Source organism: Schistocerca piceifrons, chromosome X (genome assembly GCF_021461385.2).
Source record: "Schistocerca piceifrons isolate TAMUIC-IGC-003096 chromosome X, iqSchPice1.1, whole genome shotgun sequence".
NCBI classification, from domain to species: domain Eukaryota; kingdom Metazoa; phylum Arthropoda; class Insecta; order Orthoptera; family Acrididae; genus Schistocerca; species Schistocerca piceifrons.
The window spans coordinates 720,154,076-720,175,640 of record NC_060149.1 but is presented as its reverse complement, the minus strand read 5'-3'; the positions used below and the strand labels follow the sequence as shown (position 1 = coordinate 720,175,640).

General features: G+C 43.4%; 1 protein-coding gene across 2 annotated transcripts in view; it reads right to left on the bottom strand.

The window, feature by feature from the left end:
- Positions 1–21,565, bottom strand: part of LOC124721508 (spermatogenesis-defective protein 39 homolog) — a 116,173-nt gene that overhangs the window by 39,641 nt on the left and 54,967 nt on the right. For both annotated transcript variants that reach the window (XM_047246524.1, XM_047246525.1), the window contains one exon: positions 3,344–3,482. In XM_047246524.1, coding sequence (XP_047102480.1) covers positions 3,344–3,482 — 139 coding nt within the window. The remainder of the gene's footprint in view (positions 1–3,343; positions 3,483–21,565) is intronic.

The following is a 21,565-nucleotide window of genomic DNA, read 5'->3' as shown; positions in this document are numbered from 1 at the left end:
TATGTGGTCGAACTACATTTACCATATATACTTCCCAGATGCCACAGAAATTTCACTAAATGTTTCTTTACACAAAAACATTCTCTCTCTCTCCCTCTCTCTCTCTCTCTCTCTCTCTCTCTCTCTCTCTCTCTCTCACACACACACACACACACACACACACACACACACACACACAAAAAGCATCTGGCATGGGCCTGCAGCTTTAGAAGCCAGAGCTAAGTCTGTATTTGAAGCATTCTCTAGGTGTCTTCTACAGATGTTGTTTTCATGGGATGACAAAAATTACTGTACACTTTACTTAATAAATTTGCCAAATTATTAACAGTCTACAATACTATTAACCACAACATGAGATTACACTCCGTCTAGATCATATGTACATTAAAAATGTTTTGCTTATTGAGCTGTAAAAGAAAACAGAGTGACATACACTTCAATTCAAAATAATGCAGACTTTTTAAAGACAAACATCACCTTAATTTGTACTATCAATATCTCACATGCCTAATTCTTCTCCACATTAGACCATCTGCCAATGTTCAGGTGACACTAAATAGACTATGTTAATTACAAATTTACCATCTCAAATTCTAATGTTTACCACTTCATAAAGACGCACTTGTTCAAGTATTTCTACCTATTATGCTGCAGTCAAATGAATTTGTTGGAGAAACCCAAATTCCATCCCCATCAATGGATGACATTATCAATGGAGTTTGTAGCATTATGAAGGTCTATTCAGACAATGGCTTACTACTAAATGAAGTTGAATCTTGTTGCCACATGCTCCCACACAGAGGTGAGACATTACGTTTTCAAAACTTGAGAGCAAGTGTCTGTAAATTCCTGCTTTTTCCAATGGTTTGCAAGCACCACTGCCCAATGTTAGATCTTCCTGTACCTTTTGGCTGGGTTCATACCCTAAAGTGACAGGGTATTCAGACTGTCACATAAAGATTATAGTGATGTACAGCCGTTTGTGAAGTCCAATGTTTTTCTCGCATTCACTGGCAACACTACTGACCACATAGCGAAGATCTTGAAGAAGTGGAATAATGCTATAGTTTGCAAACTGATCTAAAAGATACAGAGAAACCTAAGGTTATCTGAGAATGCTCATAAGATGGATCTGCTTTGCAGCCAGGAGATTATCAGATTCAATTTGATATGACTCAAGTCCTTGTTGCCACAAGCAAATACATACTGAGGTGACAGAGATCATTAAACACAACAGTAATTGTAATCTGAAGCAGGAGTGTGTTTAACAGAATGATATCTTGAATCCACTGCTGAAAATACACGTACCAGTCTTTCACGGTGGGACGATAGCAATAGTGGATGACAGCAACCGACACTAGTCTATTACACTCAAGGTTTGAAAGTGTGACATTACACCTCTAGATGTGAACAGGTGGAAATTAAATTTTACTTCAGCAGGCCAGAGTGTGAATTGAACCTACACTGAAGACTGCTCCTCCTGAAGACGTCCTCTGGAGATGGGGAAGAAATTCATGTGAACACATCATTATAGCTCAGAGAACTTCAGTAACTGTGACTTTCAAGCACTGAAAGTTTGAATTTCATTCACAATTTAGTATATTTCATTTATAATTTTTAAAAGTATTTGGATGCTAAACCTACTCAGTTAAACAAGAAACAAATCTCAAGTTTCCACAGCCATTATAATTAGAAAATGTAATTATTTAATGCAAAACATACAGGGTGTTACAAAAAGGTACGGCCAAACTTTCAGGAAACATTCCTCACGCACAAAGAAAGAAAATATGTTATGTGGACATGTGTCTGGAAACACTTACTTTCCATGTTAGAGCTCATTTTATTACTTCTCTTCAAATCACATTAATCACGGAATGGAAACACACAGCAACAGAACATACCAGCGTGACTTCAAACACTTTGTTACAGGAAATGTTCAAAATGTCCTCCGTTAGCAAGGATACGTGCATCCACCCTCCGTCGCATGGAATCCCTGATGCGCTGATGCAGCCCTGCAGAATGGCGTATTGTATCACAGCTGTCCACAATACGAGCACGAAGAGTCTCTACATTTGGTACCGGGGTTGCGTAGACAAGAGCTTTCAAATGCCCCCATAAATGAAAGTCAAGAGGGTTGAGGACAGGAGAGCGTGGAGGCCATGGAATTGGTCCGCCTCTACCAATCCATCGGTCACCGAATCTGTTGTTGAGAAGCGTACCAACACTTCGACTGAAATGTGCAGGAGCTCCATCGTGCATGAACCACATGTTGTGTCGTACTTTTAAAGGCACATGTTCTAGCAGCACAGGCGGAGTATCCCGTATGAAATCATGATAACGTGGAAGAACATGGGGTCCAATCAAGACATCACCAACAATGCCTGCCCAAACGTTCACAGAAAATCTGTGTTGATGATGTGATTGCACAACTGCACGCAGATTCTTGTCAGTCCACACATGTTGATTGTGAAAATTTACAATTTGATCATGTTGGAATGAAGCCTCATCTGTAAAGAGAACATTTGCATTGAAATGAGGATTGACACATTGTTGGATGAACCATTCGTAGAAGTGTACCCGTGGAGGCCAATCAGCTGCTGATAGTGCCTGCACAGGCTGTACATGGTACGGAAACAACTGGTTCTCCCATAGCACTCTCCATACAGTGACGTGGTCAACGTTACCTTGTACAGCAGCAACTTCTCTGACGCTGACATTAGGGTTATCATCAACTGCACGAAGAATTGCCTCGTCCATTGCAGGTGTCCTCGTCATTCTAGGTCTTCCCCAGTTGCGAGTCATAGGCTGGAATGTTCCATGCTCCCTAAGACGCTGATCAATTGCTTCGAACGTCTTCCTGTCGGGACACCTTCGTTCTGGAAATCTGTCTCGATACAAACGTACCGTGCTACGGCTAGTGCCCCGTGTTAGTCCATACATCAAATGGGCATCTGCCAACTCTGCATTTGCAAACATCGCACTGACTGCAAAACCACGTTTGTGATGAACACTAACCTGTTGATGCTACGTACTGATGTGCTTGATGCTAGTACTGTAGAGCAATGAGTCGCACGTCAACACAAGCACCGAAGTCAACGTTACCTTCCTTGGTGAATCGAAGAAGTACAGTACATACTGACGAAACTAAAATGAGCTCTAACATGGAAATTAAGCGTTTCCGGACACATGTCCACATAACATCTTTTCTTTATTTGTGTGTGAGGAATGTTTCCTGAAAGTTTGGCCGTACCTTTTTGTAAGACCCTGTATATGACAATTACAATGGAGTGACACTAGTGATACCTTATAACAAGAAACACAAACATGTGCACCTTACACTTACCAAGTAGCTGAACATAGTTCAAAACTGTTCTTCGGTCAATTCCGTCAGTGATAAAGTAATTTTTTGCACAGAATCGAAGCTTCTGAATTTTCCTTTCAACATTGGAAGTATATCTAACAGCGAGATGGAATTGTTTCATCTGCAATGAAAGGAAAATTTTATGCCAATAACACCATTAATTATACAGATCTTCAATATGAATAACAATTGCAAGACAACACTATAACCAGAAATAAATAAGTTGCTTAATCCACCCATTAAATGACAACATATGGTGATGAATGTAGCTGTTAGCCCCCTCTTTATAACATTCTGAAAAAATGAAGTAACAATACAAAAAAATGAAAACATTCATAGGATAACATCTTAGTTAAAATTACACTTTTTCTCTCCCACATACTCTTGACAAAGCAGATGAGGAGGATGGGAGAAAAGGGTGATGAGGGTATGGCAGCCACTAGAAATACACACTAAACTCACCTAATTATTAACTCATATAAGATCTCCAGTGCCTTGTCTCTCCAGTTATCTACCACCTCCCACATGCCCACTGCCTGACCACAGACAAGCACTTGTCTTGTGTCTCAGTGCCACCCAGGACTGGAGAAAATGAATCACATTCTCCACCAAGGTTATGACTATTATTTGTTGTGCCCCGAAATTCAGAATATTCTCCCCATTATCCTCTCCAACCTTCCCACAGTGGTCATCTGACATCCACTGAACCTTATATCCTTGTCACCTATATATACTTCACCCCTGCTCCCATCCCCTTCCCTCGAAGCTCTTATCACTGAACTAGACCTAAATGCAAGACCTGTCCCATACATCTACCCCCTACCATCTACACCAGTCCTGCCACAAGCATCTCCTATCCAACGAAGGCAGAGTTATCTGTGTGGCCAAGGAACAGCTGGACCACCCAGTTGATAAACATGCTGCCCAACATGACGTGCGTAACTTCAATGGCTGCTTCACAGTTTGCCTCAGCTCATTCCTTCCTACCAACACAAGCTTTTCTGAACAAGTGGGAGCTCTTCCTACAACATATCCTTCATTCCCATAACCCCCCCCCCCCTCCCCCCGGCCCCAACTTTTGCTAGTCCCTGTCCACCTATCTATCCCCTTCCCTGCTCTCACTCCAGCACTACACATGCCTTACTACTCGTTCCCCCTTCTCTCCTATTCCCCTTCCCCTCCCACACTCCCATCAGTACATCCTTCTGATACTGCACCTAGCAGCCCTATCCTGTCCCCACCACATACCTACACGCTCCCTCAGACAGGACACCATCTTCCCCCACCCATACCCCTTTCTTCCCTGTGCCACCTACTTACCCCATCACCCACCACCAGAGAACTGTTTCTCCAGTCATACTCAGTCATGGCCCAGGGCGCAGAGGCAGTGGCCAGGTGTGTGTGTGTGTGTGTGTGTGTGTGTGTGTGGTGTGAGATTTCTATTTTGGAAGAAGGACTATGTCTGAAAGCTTAAATATTTTAGCAGTCTTTTTCACTGTGCCTGTCTGCGACTCATTGCCATTATATAAATCTGAGGTGCACTAAACTGGTGGTGCCCTACTATCACAATACAAAACATATTGCTCTAAAATGTTGTATGAAGGATCATAAAACAGTGTAAAATCTTAATGAACAAGTAATGTAAAAAGCAATATCCTATTTAGAGGTATGTTAAAATTAGATTGTCTCATCTCAGTGGTTGAAAGTAGGAGCACCACTACTGAATCATTGGTTTCACATATTAGAGCTTGTATACCATTTCAACCTACTTTTATTCCCATTGATGCACGACTATGTGTCTTAACAGTGAGGTGACACCATGTGACGAGCCAATTTATTTTGTCACTGTGTGTACATGGCACCTGTTTTTCGCAAAGCGCGAAATCGTGAAATTTTCACGAAATTTTACACATTTTGCTCAAATCATGAAATAATTGACGAAACTTTGCAAAATCTCATCATTTGAACTTAACTGCAGAAATTCGATTGGAGTTACGGTAATACAATCCGGATATCAATTGTACACCATTTCGATATATATAATATATCGAGTATTCCAAAGACATTCTACAATTTTCTGGCAGTGTATTCAGTATTGCGTGTTGGAAACTGTTGTGCATCGCCGGTGCATTGAGTGCGGTATTTTGTGTTTTGTTTTCGTGCTACAGATGATTAATCTGGTAGTGACAGTTTTCGACCGAGAAAAGGAATTTTCGTCAAAAGGATTTTATGTTTTTGACAAAAGTAGGAAGATACTTATGTGCAAATACTGCAATGTGCGGACTGAATGGCAGAGGAAGGACACGTGCCTGAAACACATTAATAACAGTTCTTCCCATAAGAAGAACAAAAAGAAGGCGCTAACAACTACTGGTATAAAAAGACAAGCTACGCTCACGAAAGTCACTGCAGTGGCAAAACGAGTGAAAAATGACAAAGAAGAATTCATTTTAATGACTACTCAAGCTTTCATTGACGCAAATACTCTGATGGGAAAAGTTGATCATCTGAAGCTGAGAGAATGGATGAACAAAATACATACCAGGTTTGTGTAATAATTAATTTACCGTCTGCTAATCGCAGCAAAGATTAGGTAATCTCGATAGCCAATAATTTTTGTTGGTCAGAATAGGCCTATATTGAAAATAATTTTCCCTCGAGCACCCTCTTAAAAAAGTCTTATAATTGGTAATGTGGTAATTTAATTCATTACATAGTATTCTAATAGCAGTTCTATTGACATTTTCATGGCGCTGGAGACTTACTCTCACCTGGAAGACTACGGAAAGGTTACATACCTCGAATCATCAAAGAAGAAGAGGGAAGATTAAAAGGAGCCGTGAAAGTCGAAAGAGTTTCAATTCTTTGTGATGAAACGACAGACAGAAAAGGGCAGTGTCTGTTCGTGGTTCTGATAAAAGTACTTAGTTGTGGCGATGGTGCAGTTCAGAAATTATTTGTCGGGGGAGTGAAAGTTATTGCAAATGCAAATGCTACACAATGTGCACAAGCAATTATGAGTGTCATACAGAAACTTGAAATTCAGTACAGAAATGTAGTTTCTATAACTTCAGATTCAGCCCATTATATGGGCAAGTGTATAAATGCAGTTAGGGTTTTAGTTTCAGAAGGGTTAGTATACACACAATGCTGGGCTCATAAATTAAATTTGGTTGGCAATGTGTGGGCTGTGGAACTTTCTAATCTGAACCATTGTGTTTTGCAGACAAAACACATCTTCCTTAATACCTGAAAGAGAAAGAATGCATACATTCAGTTCTCAGCTCAGAAATATGTAGGGCCTAGGTGTACCCACAAAAGCTAAACTTTTCCCGGTTCCTGTCATCACCAGATGGAACTTGTGGTTTGAAAGTGTCGAGTACCTTGGAGAATATCTCTGTGATATAGTAGAATTTGTTGAAACTGTTGAAGATGAGAGTGTAGCTGTCAATTATTTTAAAGCTTTGACTTCTGCTGAAGCAAAAAAAAAAAAAATTCAATGTCTAGCTATTTTTCTGGTTGAGCACTGCTCAAAATGTTGCAATTTGCTGCTGACATTAGAGGGCTCCAAGATACCGTTAATTCATCTTCTGCAGTCTAAGCTTGGTGACCTTGCAAAGAGCTTTAAGTTACTACAGGATATATATTTTTTCGAGACAACCTCAGAAAAACTTCTGAAACTGCCAGAGCATATGAAAGTACAGTTAACATCACTCTTCCAGTCTGTAGGTAGAGCAAGTCTTACAAAACTGAACCACTTGATAGTGTGTGATACAGGAAAAATTTTCATTTCTTCTATAGGTAAATTGTATGATCCGAGAAACATAATAAAAGGCAATTTAGACAGTGCTGAAATCTCTCAGCTGATAAAGAAAATTCCCATTTTACAAGAACTTCCAACGTCAGAATTTCTTGTACCATACACATTGTTTAGGGATTTAGTAGCTAGTTCTTGTAAAGAAGGTAAAGATGTTGATGTGATTGGTATTCTTCTTTCCCTGAAAGTAGAGTATGGACTTTTTGTGAAAGCTGCAGTGAAGGCTTTGTGTATCCCAGTCAGTAATGTTGACAGTGAGAGATCATTTTCTAGATATTGCAATATAATGTCTGACAGGAGAACAGCTCTGACTCCCAGCAATATGGAAGTCATGGTATCCTTGCCTTTCTCAGACTGACTTGTGTGTTGTGTACATAGACTAGGACAGGATAAATGTTTTCCAAACTTTCATGATTTGGTATTTGTCTTTTAATAAGATTCATAATTTTATGCTTTTTCAATTTATGTAAAATAAAAGATTTTTCACTGCAAATGTGCCATAAATGTATTTCCTTTACCTTTTACTGCTGAAAAGTGTAAATAAAATTTAGAAAAATTATTGATGAAATGGAAAAAAAACTAGCAAAAAATATACCGAAATAAATTTTTAAAAATGACGAAATCGGGCAAAAATTTTCACCACAAACAGGTGCCTCTACATATAAGTATTCTCATCTGCTTCACTTTAAGTCCAATTTTCCTAAATTATTCTTTACCTATTCTGAGTTATGTTGTACTTGATTTTCCTAAGTACTATCAGACAATTGCTTCAACATGATTAAGGCAGATATTCTCCCACTCTTCTTGTACTTTTGCACATGGGTTCTAACTCTAATGAGTTATGAAACAATAATATGCATTTTCTTCCTTGCCCTAAATACCAACATGTCCTGATATGCATCAGAATGAAAATTCCTTCTTCTGTAATTATACGTGGAGAAGTGAGTTGGATAGCATGGACCTATTTCTCTGGTGCACAGATTTTGGATAGCTCCCTGTCCACACAGGAAGTTGGACTGGGTGGGTAATTTCACCGTCTGATTTAATCTACTCTGCTCCAATGCTTTCAAAATTATATGTAACACTATAGAAAAATTATATAATAATTTATTTGCCAGATTAAAGTGTCAGTGATCAGGAATGCATTCATTCTGAAATATCTTGTCCACTCTTCATGTTTTGCAACACAGACAAATATCATTACTTTACTTCATTATAAACAACACTATTTCTTGCTTGTACTGATAAAAACACTCTTCTGTTAAGATGATGGTACAATTCCCATATTACTGCCCCTGCCCCCACCACCAGCAGCAACAGCAGCAAAATATGCACACACTTCTAAGATGATAGATCAGAAGAAAACTAACTGTCTCACAAGATAGTTAGTTTCCAAGAATATGCAGACCTCATGCCAGTAAGAAGTTGGATTAGTTTAGGATTTTTTTATTTTTTATTATGGCATGACTCAATGCATAAAAAGCAAAACAAATCAATTTTACGGCTACAGGACAAGAAGCCACTATGGGGCGTAGGAAGTCTGCAGATAAACTGCATGGAATTTATCACTTTTTTGCTTGCTGTTGTGTGCCCTGAAATTCAGTGATTATTAGTCAACTGATCAATTAAAACAGTCAATGCATACAATAAATCATTGAGCCTTCCAGTGTGTGTGAAATAACGTGTGTAACAGTACAAGCTGCAGACACAGCCAAGTATCAAATCTATGATCAAGTATCAAATCTAGGACATTCACAACTGTCTCTGCCATCTGCAGTCTTTGATCTGCCAATGCAGCATGAGGGAGCCACTTCAGTGCTGTCAGCCTACTGCAAGTCAACGGCCTGGGACACTGACCAACCTTCAGGTAGTTTCAGCAGTTTGACCTACTACCTCCTGACAAAAGCTGCAACTCGGTCACTGGCCTGTGTCTGAGGTGCTTCCACGTGACACAGAAATGTGGCTTCTTCTGCGCAGTCAGTGCCTTACAGGGGTATTGTAACCCTTTGGACCAGTTCATCATTGTCAACTTTCTGGACAACTGGGCAATGTTTCTGTGCCCAGTCGGATGCAGCTTTGAAGTCTACACTGTAACTATGACGTAGCAGCTACCACCCTCACCAGGCCACAAATTGCCAATCTCTACCTAATTTTCCAGGCCCTTGGCAGCCAACATTCTGCTGCAGTCCCCATAAGACTGCTTGCAGTCACATTTGACAGTGTCTCCTGGTCTGAGATATGAACAGATTACACCCAGCTCCATACTACTGGGGAACCACGGCAGACTACAGTCCATGGTTCATCTCCCTGGGTGGCACTACCTGATGTCACATGACTAGGACACAATCAGGCAACAATGTATGAAGCCTACATTGCCAATGGATGCCACTGCAAGCCAATGGCCGTGGCCGCCACTGCCAACTCAACATCCACCGTGTCAGCAACATCAAGCTCAGCTTGCCTCTTTATGCTTATGACACAGGCTGTTTGCAACACCTATCTCAACTACTGTAACAAGTGAAAACATTAAGAGACAATTGTTGATTGATTGGTTGGTTGCTTTGGAGAGAAAGGAGCCGAACTACATTGTCATGAGTCCTTTTCTACCACATTAAAACAGGTCACGAAGTAAAACCATTCCTCAAAATAGTCTGGGGAAGCAAAAAATGCAGAAAACTAACTGGGAACCACACTGAAAGAGAAAACAAAAGAAGCCTGACAAAAGGGAAACCATGCAATAAAAGGAAAAAAAGCGGGAGAAGGTATTAAAATAGTATTGCAGATGGCCTGTGCCGGCTGATTGCAAGCATAAGAAAAATGATGAGCCAACCACTTTTCAATGCACTAAAATCTCCAGCCTAAAAGACAAGGCTAGAGAAACACAGACAGGGAAAAGACAAACACCAAGGCAAAGAAACAGCGAGGAAGACTGGAAACGGAGGGAGGGTGAAGGCCTGGGAGAGGCGGTCAGATGCCCATCCTTAGATTGTGTGATAAAAACTAGATCAGCTGATGAGGCATTGTTGCCTAACACCATAGGCAGTATGGTGGGAATGTTAAAAGTCCACCTCAGTGCAGCAGAAATTCGGCAGTCCAACAAGATGTGGATGACAGTCAAGTGGGAACCATAGTGATACTGAGGTGGGTCCTCGCAAGTATGGCCAGTACAGAGAACAATGGAGTCCCTGCAGGCAGCTTGCATGAATTGCCATTACTAAAGGATGGAGAGGGAAGCACTGGTCAAGAGCTTGCAGGCTGCTTAAGGACTCACTACAGATAAGGAATGACTCACCTGTGAAGGAGTGGATACGCTCAGGAGAATGACAGATGGATACCAACTCTGCAGCAAAAATACTGCAGCCATCCAGCAAAGAGCACTGTTCAGCATGTCCAGCGTGAGCATAAGGGAAGCCAATGTGATCATCGAGCCATTGGTGTAGATTATTTCTGAGCCCTGAAACTCGCTGAGAATAGAGAAAAATTGGCAGTGGAGGACCTCTGGGGAGCCGCGACTTTCGGGGCATGAGATAGGTCCAGATGAAACTGTGGCTGACACATCGACCACAGAGGTGTATATTAGTGGACCTGGGGGAAAGGTAGTAGAGGGAAAGACTTGAGTTCAGTGAGAAGGGACCAGACAAAGGCTGCAATCGGAATCCCCAATGTGGGCCGCAGCTGCAAGAGATGGATCACCATGTTAGGGGAAAGGAGATGGTAATTTGGATGGTGAGGCAAACTACAAATGTGGGTGGTATAATTCACAAGCAATTGTTGTCACCTGATCCGCAATTGGAGTAACCCCAGCTTCCATGAGGAGGCTGTTCACTAGGCTCATTTGGAAAGCCCCCGCTGCAAGTCAAACTCTGCAGTGATGTACAGGGTCCAGCACCCCCAATGCTGAGGGCAATGCTGAACATATGCCACATTCCAATAGTCAAAACAAGACTGTATAAGGGCTCTGTACAGCTGCAACAATGTAGGGAGATCTGCACCCCAGTCAGTGCGACTCAGGCATGAAAGAATGTTAAGATGTCACCAGTACTTTTCCTTAAGCTAATGAAGATGAGAGAGCCAAGTTAAAAGGGTGTCAAAGAACAGTCCTAAAAGTGATAAGTCTCCACTACATTAAGCAGTTGGCCATCGATGTAAAGTTCTGGATGCAGGTGGACAGTACGATGTTGACAGAAGTGCACGATGCAAGTCTTGGCTGCTGAAAACTGAAAGTCGCGGGGGGGGGGGGGGGGACCATGACTCCACCTTTTATATAGCTCCCTGCAGTCGACGTTCAGCCACTCCAATAAGAGGAGCAGAAAGAAATACAAAAATTATCAGCATATAAGAAGGGGGATAAGAGGACCCCACTGCTGCTTTGAGGGCATTAATGGCCACTAAAAAGAGTGGGACACTCAGTACAGAGCCCTGCGGGACCCCATTATCTTTGATATGGGGCAAACTGTGTGAAGCAGCAACTCGAACTCTGAAAGTGCGGAGTAACAAAATGTTCCATATCAAAATCTGGAGCAGGACGCAGAGACCCCACTCATGCAGAGTAGCAAGGATGTGGTGTTGCCAAATGGTATCGTAGGATTTTGTCACATCACAAAAGACGGCAATAAAGTATTGACAGCAGGAAAAGGCTGTTTAGATGGCAGACTCCATGTACACCAAATTGTCAGTGGTGGAGCAACCTTGGCGAAAACTGGCCAGAAGGCCCTGAGACTCGAGGAGCCAACACAACCATCAGCTCATCATATGTTCGAGCAGCTTGCGCAGAACATTGGTGAGGGTGGTAGGACAATAGCTATCCACATCTAGCAGGTTCTTATCAGGTTTCAGCAGTGGAACAATGATACTTTCTCGCCAATGTGATGGGAATTCTCCATCGCTCCAAATGCAGTTAAAGAATGCAAGGAGGTGGTGCTGGTAATCTGCTGACAGATGATTAATCATTTGGTGATGGATGTGGTCTGGCCCAGGGGATGTGTCAGGACAATCGGCATGGGCACTGAGGAATTCCCACTTACTGAATGGAGCATTAAATGACTCAGGGTGCCATGGAGCAAAAGATAGGTGTTGTCATTCCACCCGCTGTTTTAAGACATGAAAGATGGGGCGGTAATTCTAAGGTGCAGAGGTACCAGCATAATGCTCAGCAAGATGTTCTGCGATTACATCTGGGTCAGTATATACAGCTCCATTTGTGAAAATTGCAGATATACCTACAGGGCTCTGATATCTGAAAAGGTGTCTGAGCTTGGTCCACATCTGTGAAGGAGAGGTTTGTGTCCCAATGATGGAGATATATCGCTCCCAACATTCCTGCTTCCATTGTTTGATGATTTAATGGACCCAGGCATGGAGACGTTTAAAGGCAATGAGGTACTCCAGGGATGGGTGCCGCTTATGATGTTGGAGGGCCTGCCTACAGTCTCTAATGGCCACAGCAATTTCTGGCGAACCACCAAGACACTGTCTTCCACCAGGGCAACCTAAAGAACAAGGGACTTCTGATTCAGCTGTGACAACAATGGTAGTAGTGTTGGTCTGGGTGACCTCATCGATGTTGCCATGCAACGGAGATGCAACAGTGGTTGGTTGGTTTAAAAGAGGGGGAAAGGGACCAAACTGCTAGGTCATCGGTCCCTTGTTCCGAATAAAACAATGCCACCCACAAGGATGAGAATACAAAACAGAAAGAAAGGAAAAACACAAGAACGACGGAAGGGCAACAAACAATTAAATGGACAAAAGGGGACAATAAAATGCCAAAAATGCATGAAACACAGTAGAAGAGATTAAAACAACAAAGCAGATTACCATGGCTTCCTGGCCATGAGAATAAAAAGCAGAAGCCGGCCACTCTGCAACACATTAAAACCTCCACCCTGAAAGCACTAGGGTGGTGGACATCGAGAGACAATGGACAGGCGCTAAAACTTAGATCAAATGATAAAACCCACCCTCACGAATAAAATGTAAAACTAAATCAGCCGATGAGGTGTTGTCAGATAAAATTAGCAGCAACAAGTCCGGCAACCGAAGATTTCGTCACAGGACAGTCAAAGTGGGGCAGTGCACCAGAATATGGGCCACTGTCAACCGGGCACCACACTGATACTGAGGCAGGTCTTCACAGTGCAGGAGGTAGCCATGTGTCACCCAAGCATGGCCAATGCGGAGCCGACAGAGAACCACAGAGGCCCTGCGAAATGCTCGCAAGGAGGTCTTCCACACATTCGTAGTCTCCTTAGTAGCACGCAGTTTGTTATGCATACTGACGTTATGCCATTCCGTCTCCCAAAGCCGAAGACCTTATGGAGTAATACTGAATTCGGGTCAGTTTCAGAGATGCCGATCTCACCACTGAATGACTGGACCGTTCCAGGGCATAGATGGACTCGTGGATGGTTGCTACCAAAGGACGATGAGGGTAGCACTGGTCGATAGCTTGTAGGCTGCTCAAGGAGTCAGTACACAGAAGAAACAACTCCCCAGAGCATGAACAGATGTGCTCAAGAGCACAAGATATAACCACCAGCTCTGCAGTGAAAACACTGCAGCCATCGAGCAAGGAATGCAGTTCAGTATGTCCTCCATGGACATACGAGAGGGGACCCAAAAGAAACCGGACGCTGCCACTCATATACATAGTGCAGGGTTCTGATGCTAGATGGTGTTAGTAGAGACCTTCATGAAACAGCTGTGCAGACGGCGTCAGTGTAGAGCTGAACGTGCAAGTGTGGTATTGTGTTTCTCTGACTGTTGGCAGGTTACCTCTGCGAAGTCGTTATGGCAACTTTAAAAGAACGAAGAGTGTGTGTGAAATTTTGTTTCCTGCTTAAAAAAACTGCTACGGAGACACACCAAATGCTTCAGGAAGCTATGAGCCGCACACAGGTTTACGAGTGGTTTGGGCACTTTATACGTGGTGAGATGTGTGTTGAAGACCAAGCTCGTTCTGGACACCCTTCAACATCGCAAAATGAGGAGAACATTGAAAAGGTCTGCCAAAAGATCAACAAGGATCGTCGCCAAACTATCGACCAAATTTCAGCAGAGAGGAATCTGTTGGAGCTCATGCCAGCGGATTTTGAGTGAGGATTTGCACATAAGACGTGTTGCTGCTAAATTTGTTCCGTGCCTTCTCACACAGCAGCAAAAAACCATCCGTATGAATGTGTGTCAGGACTTGAAAACAGAGATTGCACATGATCCAAACTTCTTGAACAAAGTCATTACAGGGGATGAGAGTTGGTGTTACGGGTATGACCCAGAAACTAAGCAAGCATCAAGCCAGTGGAGGACTCCCAACTCTCCCAGACCAAAAAAAGCAAGGCAAGTGAGGTCAAATGTGAATTGTCTTTTTTGATGTTCGTGGAATTGTGCATCGGGAATTCGTACCCTCTGGCCACTCTGTTAACCAGCACTTTATTTGGATATTTCAAAGTGTCTGCGAGAGGATGTGAGGAGGAAACGCCCGGAACTTTGGCGATCAGGTGACTGGTTTCTGCATCACGACAACGCTCCAGCACACACAGCCTTATGAGTGACCCACTATTTGGCATCTCAGAGGTGGTCTGTCGTTCCCCACGCTCCGTATTCGCAGGACCTAGCCCCGTGCGACTTTTTCCTATTTCCACGAATGAAAAAAACGCTAAAAGGGGAGTGTTATGACGATGTGGAGGTGGTAAAAACAGCTTCTCAAAGGGCACTGGACAATATCAAACTTGAAGAGTTGCAAACGTGGTTCCAACAGTTGTAAAAGAGACTTGACAAGTGCATCGCACGTAATGGAGAGTATTTTGAAGGTGACTGAAGTAATTTTGTAAAAAGGTTCATCAATAAAATTTTTATGACAACAATCCTGTTTCTTTTGGGTCCCCCCGCATACACGAAGCCAACGTGACCATCAGCCATTGAGCCGTCGATGTAAACCACTTCATGGCCTCGGTACACGTCAAGAATCAAGAGGAAGTGACAGTGGAGAGCCACGGGGTTAACTGAGTCCTTAGGGCCATGTGAAATGCCCAGGCGGAGCCACGGTCTAGGTGTACACCATGGAGGTGTATGTAAATGGACCTCTATTATAGGTGGTAAAGGCAAGGACTCCAGTTCGGATAGAAGGGATCCGACGCGAATGGCAATTGTAAGCCCTGACCTGGGCCACCGATGCGGGAGATGAAACGCTGTGGGTGGGAAAAGGAGACGGTAATTCGGATGCACAGGAGAACTACGAACATGTGCGACATAATGGCAAGTGGCTGTGCACACTTAATCTTCAATGGAGGGTCACCAGCCTCTACCAGGACACTGGTCACTGGACTCGTCCTAAAAGCTCCTGTAGCTAGTCAAACACCACAGTGGTGCACTGGGTCGTGTACACGCAACGTTACAGGCACCGCTGAACCGTAAACCCATAGTCAAGGCGGGATTGAACAAGGGTTCTATAGAGCCGCAGCAGCGTGGAGTCATCTGCACCCCAGTTAGTGTTGCTCAGGCAGCAGAGGGCATTGAGGTGCTTCCAGCATTTATGCTTAAGCTGACGAAGGTGAGGAAGCCAAGTAAATCGGGCGTCGAAAACCAGTCCTAAGAATCGATATTTCTCCACTACAGTAAGTGGATCATCATTAAGGTAAAGTTCTGGTTCCGGACACACGGTACGACTTTGTGGCTGAAAACTGGAAGCCATGGGCTAGAGCCCATGACTGCGCCTTGGGGATGGCTCCCTATAGGTGTGACTCATCAACACCAGTACTGGAGCAGCAGTATGAAATGCAGAAGTCATCTATCTGCAAACAGAGAAGGTGAGACAGATGGCCCTACAGCTGCTGCTAGGCTGTTAATGGCCACTACAACTAGAGATACACTCAATACAGAGCCCTCTGGGACTCCATTCTCCTGGATATGGGGGGAACTACGGGAGGCACCAATCTGAACACAGAAAGTACGGAGTGACAGACATGAAATTTTGGATAAAAATCAGGAGCAGACCCCAGAGACCCCACTCATACAATGTGGCAAGGATATGATGTCGCCAGGTTGTGTCGTAAGCTTTCCGTAAATAAAAAAAAAGACAGCAACGAGGTGTTGCCGCTGGGAAAAGGCTGTTCAGATGGCAGACTCAAGGGACACAAGATTATCAGTGGTAGAGAAACCCTGGCTGAAACCGCCCTGGCATGGAGCCAGGAGGCCACATGACTCCAGGACCCAACCCAACTGCCAACACACCATACACTCTAGCAGCTTACAAAGAACGTTGGTGAGGCTGATGGGCCGATAGCTATTCACATCAAGCAGGTTTTTAGTAGGTTTGAGCACTGGTATGATGGTGTTCTCTTGCCATTGCGATGAATAGATGTCATCGCACCAGATCCAGTTGAAGATGACAAGATGTCGCTTGTAGTCAGACAAGAGATGTTTAATCATCTGACTGTGGATCTGATCTGGCCCACAAGCTGTATTGGGGCAATGTCCAAGGACATTGAGGAGCTCCCACTCTGTAAATGGGGCATTATAGGGTTCACTGTGGCATGTAGTGAATGAGACGACTTTCCCTTCCATCCGCCGTTTGAGAGTGCGAAAGGTCAGGGCGTAATTCTCCGATGCACAGGCTCAAGCATAGTGCTCAGAAAAGTATGCAGCAATCTCGTTTGCGTTGGTAGATAATACGCCATCAATGGTAATGCCAGGGACACCTGTTGGGGTCTGGTACTCAAAAACACGTCTGATCTTCAGAATGAGATTTTCACTCTGCAGCGGAGTGTGCGCTGATATGAAACTTCCTGGCAGATTAAAACTGTGTGCCGGAATGAGACTCGAACTTGGGACCTTTGCATTTCGCGGGCAAGTGCTCTACCATCTGAGCTACCCAAGCACGACTCACGCCCCGTCCTCACAGCTTTATTTCCGCCAGGACTTCGTCTCCTACTTTCCAAACTTCACAGAAGCTCTTCTGCGATCTGATCTTCATCCAAACTGTGGAAGGTGACATATGGCACCCAATGGTTGATACATACCTATCTCAACACTCCTGTTTCCGTCTTTTTATAAGGTGGCAAACGCGGGCATGGTGCCATTTAAAGGCTATTAGGTGCTCTAGGGAAGCGTGCCACTTATGCTGCTGTAGAGCTCGCCAATGCTCTTTAATTGCCTCAGCGACTTCTGGCAATCACCAAGGTACTGACTTTCGCTGGGGGCATCCAAAAGAACGAGGGATCGTGTTTTTCGCCGCAGAAATGACCGTTGTAGTGACCTGCTCAACCACAACATCAATGGCACCATGTGGGGGAGATTCAACAGTGACAGCAGAGATGAAGGCTTCCCAGTCTGCCTTGTTGAAAGCCCATCTGGGAAGGCGTCCATAAGCACGATGCCGGGGGAGTGACAGGAAGATGGGGAAATGGTCACTAACACACAGGTCATCATGTGTTCTCCAGTGGACAGATGGGAGAAGTCTTGGGCTGCAGAGGGATAAATCAATGGCTGAGTAAGTGCTGTGAGCCATACTGAAACGTATGGTGGCACCAGTATTTAAGAGGCAGAGGTCTAACTGAGACAGTAAAGTTTCGACATCTCTGCCTCAGCCAGTAAGCACGGTGGCACCCCACAAAGGTGTACTGCACCATCTGGAGGAAGATATACGTTACAGACAGTTATTTCCTGCGTCGTTCTTATCCTGACAGCCACTGCTTCAAGAGAGGTTTGAAGGGGCACAGGTTCACTGCATACTGAGCTCAGGACATAGACACAAACTCCACTTGACACTCTATTACAGTCACCAAGGTTCTTGTAATATCCCCTATAGCCACGGAGGGCAGGGGTCCGCATTACCGGGAACCACGTTCCCTGGAGCGCAATGCAGAAAGCAGGTGTAAAGCTTAAGAGTTGCTGTAGCTCAGCCAGGTGATGGAAAAAACCGCAGCAATTCCACTGGAGGGTGATGTTTACATGAGGCTGGGAAGGCATGAAGCGTGGAAGGAGGCAGGTTATGCCTCAGGGTCACCTGCTGCCACCAATTGAGTATTTGTATCCATTCCTATAGTGGATGATTCATCGGTGAGATCCAGGTCCTCAGGGGATGCTAAGCTCTCCACCTTATCCTCAGATGCAGAATTGGTACGGAGTGGTGGTGTTGGGGCCACCAGAGGGTCCCCCTTAGCACACTTCTTTGTTAGCTTGCTCTCTCGCTTTTCTTTAGGGGCTTGCTGAGGAGACTTCTCCGAAGCGGCTTCAGGCACGGAGGAAGACCGTGAGGCTCTCTGTCCATTAGCTTTTGGCTCCCTTAGCCACTGGTGAGTGTCCGCCATGGCATTAGTAAAGACCTTGGGAGAGAGGGTCCCAAGCGACCCCTTCTGCATGAGAGGAGCCGGAGGAGGCTGTTGCTTCTCCGGCATGGTGGAGGCGAGCGATGTTCCCTGCATTTGATGGGGCCTTGCTCCTGAAGTAGGTGCTTTGGGAGCAATGGAGGAAGATTTGCCCACTATCACCAAGGGGGCAGATGTATTCTGGTGGCCCAGAGGGCCCACTGTTGCCCATCTTATCCTTCTTGCTCGTATGATTTTTGTTATAGGAGCATTGGCATACGTAGTGTACAATTCTGTATTGTACCTTTTCCTCCATTGTACTCTGTCATACACAGGACCAATTATTCTCCTCAAAACTTTCCTCTCAAATCCGTCAAGCAGTCTTGTATCGATTTCCGTCAAGGGCCATGTTTCGCTAACATATGTGAGAACTGGTCTAACAAGGGTTTTATAAATAGTGAATTTTGTTGGGTGACTGAGTCTTGACCGGAATAAATTACTTAAGGTGAAATATGTCTTACTTGCTGATATCAGCCTAATCTTAATTTCAGTTGAGATGTCATTAAAGCAAGTGACAGTGGAACCAAGATACTTGAAGCTATCAACTCTTTCAAATGTGTATCCATTCACACTGAAAGTTGACAGCATATTGGGTTGATATGCTTTCCCACAGGCCATGTATTTAGTTTTATCTTCACTTATCATAAGACCCCTTTTGTTACTTGCTTGACTTAAGGCTGTAAAAACTTTTTTCAGTGCTGGTACTGTCTGTGCTATGATGTCTACGTCATCTGCATATGCTAAAATCTGCACTGACTTGTAGAAGTGGTGCTCCTGGTCTGTAGGCCTGCTTCCCTAATCACCTTCTTGAGTGCTACATTAAATAATAATCATGCTAATGCATCTCCTTGACATAGCCCATTTTTTATTTCTAGGGGGTCTGAGTAATTTCTTCGAACTCAAATGCACCTTCTTACATCAGACATAATCATTTTAACCATTCTCAGGAGCTTTTCATGCATCCCTGTCTCCTGTAAGGCACGAAACAACGGGTTTTTATTGATGCTGTCGTACACAACCTTAAAGTCAATAAAGAGGTGATGTGTCCCAATTCTATATTCAAAGTTTTCTCCTAAATTTGGCGTTGAAGTTCGCTGTGGTATATTCCAATTTCTTTACCACCTGTGGGAGTAGCCGATCAAAAATAATATTAGATAGCACCTTGTACCCCAGGTTCAAGAGAGTGATTCCACAGTAGTTCCTACACTCCATTCGGTCACCCTTTTTGATTATGGGACATAATATTCCTTCATTCCATTCATCTGATATCCTTTCCTGTTCCCATATGAGAGTGATAAGTTCAAACAGAGACTACTCTAATGTTGCTCCTCCACATTTTAGCAATTCTGCAGGAATGCTGTCAGTGCCGTGGGCTTTGTTATTCTTCAGTTTCCTTAAAGCTTTTTTAATGTCCTCTAACCCTAGGCCATCCAGTGGCTGTTCATCATCCAATCCTTGCTTGCAATCATTAGAGATATCCTCTATTTCTCGATTCAGCAGGTCATTAAAGTATCTTCGCCATCTTTCCAGAGTCTGTTTACTCTCACTTATTATGTTTCCTTCTTCATCTCTATGCAAGCTGGTTATTGGAGCAAATTGTCTTCTAGCATTGTTTACTTTTATAAAGAACTTCCTTGTTTCATTCTTCTTCTTGGATAATTTCATACATTCTATTTCAGCCTTAGTCCATTCCCTTTCCTTTTGGCGATGTGTCACCTTTTTGATCCTCCTTTTCTCTCGATAATCTTCCAACAAGCTTCTTGTGCAGTTCGCCTGTAGTGTCTTTTGGTATTCAGTGTTCTTTTCTTCAGTCACTTTCTCAAACTGTTGTAAATAGTGATGGAGGATATATTATTGATGACTTAAAGTCTCTGTTAAGTGTGTTTGTTGCATCTGGAAAAATGCTACAACCTTAAGTACCAACCTAATAAATTTCCTAGCATATCATGGTGGTCAGGTGGTAATGCTAAAACTCACAAACATGAAAACAGTTAATGAACAAACCCACATAAGCTCCGTTCGAATAATAAACAATGAACTCACCAGTATGTTTAGAAACCTCAAACACTTTTAAGTCAACTTCACCCAAAGACAAATCAAAATTAAATCAAATGTAAGTAGGCCAAAAGACAGGATAACAGCAGAGATTAGAACATCAAGACCCAGAAAAACGAAACCTCACCTACAACAGAGTGATAGTTCAAACAAATCAGTGAAAATACACTGTAAGAGATGATGTAATCAGACTGTGTAATCAGCAAGACAAAAACCAAGTACTCTACACAACAAATTTACAGATAAAACTGTAAAATAAAAACCATAAGGAAAATCATAAAATCTGGAACGAACTAGGACAAAAAATTAAAACAAACAGGTACTCAGTCTTACTCAACATACAGCAATAATGACACTGCACTTGTAATCCACAACACATAATAAAATTATAAAAATCATAAAATCCCTAAAAAGTGCCAGCTCTCTGATGATTCCAGAATGAGATTTTCACTCTGCAGTGGAGTGTGCGCTGATATGAAACTTCCTGGCAGATTAAAACTGTGTGCCCGACCGAGACTCGAACTCGGGACCTTTGCCTTTCGCGGGCAAGTGCTCTACCATCTGAGCTACTGAAGCACGACTCACGCCCAGCCCTCACAGCTTTACTTCTGCCAGTATCTCGCCTCCTACCTTCCAAACTTTACAGAGCTTCTGTAAAGTTTGGGAGGTAGGAGACGAAATACTGGCAGAAGTAAAGCTGTGAGGGCCGGGTGTGAGTCGTGCTTCGGTAGCTCAGATGGTAGAGCACTTGCCCGCAAAAGGCAAAGGTCCCGAGTTCGAGTCTCGGTCGGGCACACAGTTTTAATCTGCCAGGAAGTTTCTCTGATGATTATTTAATCACCAACATATTGTGCTATTTAAGTAACCAGTCTATGAAAACAGGAGTATTTCCTTATGGATTAAAACATGCTATGGTGATGCCAATACACAAAAGCAGTGTCAGACAGGCAATATCTATTGGACTATCTC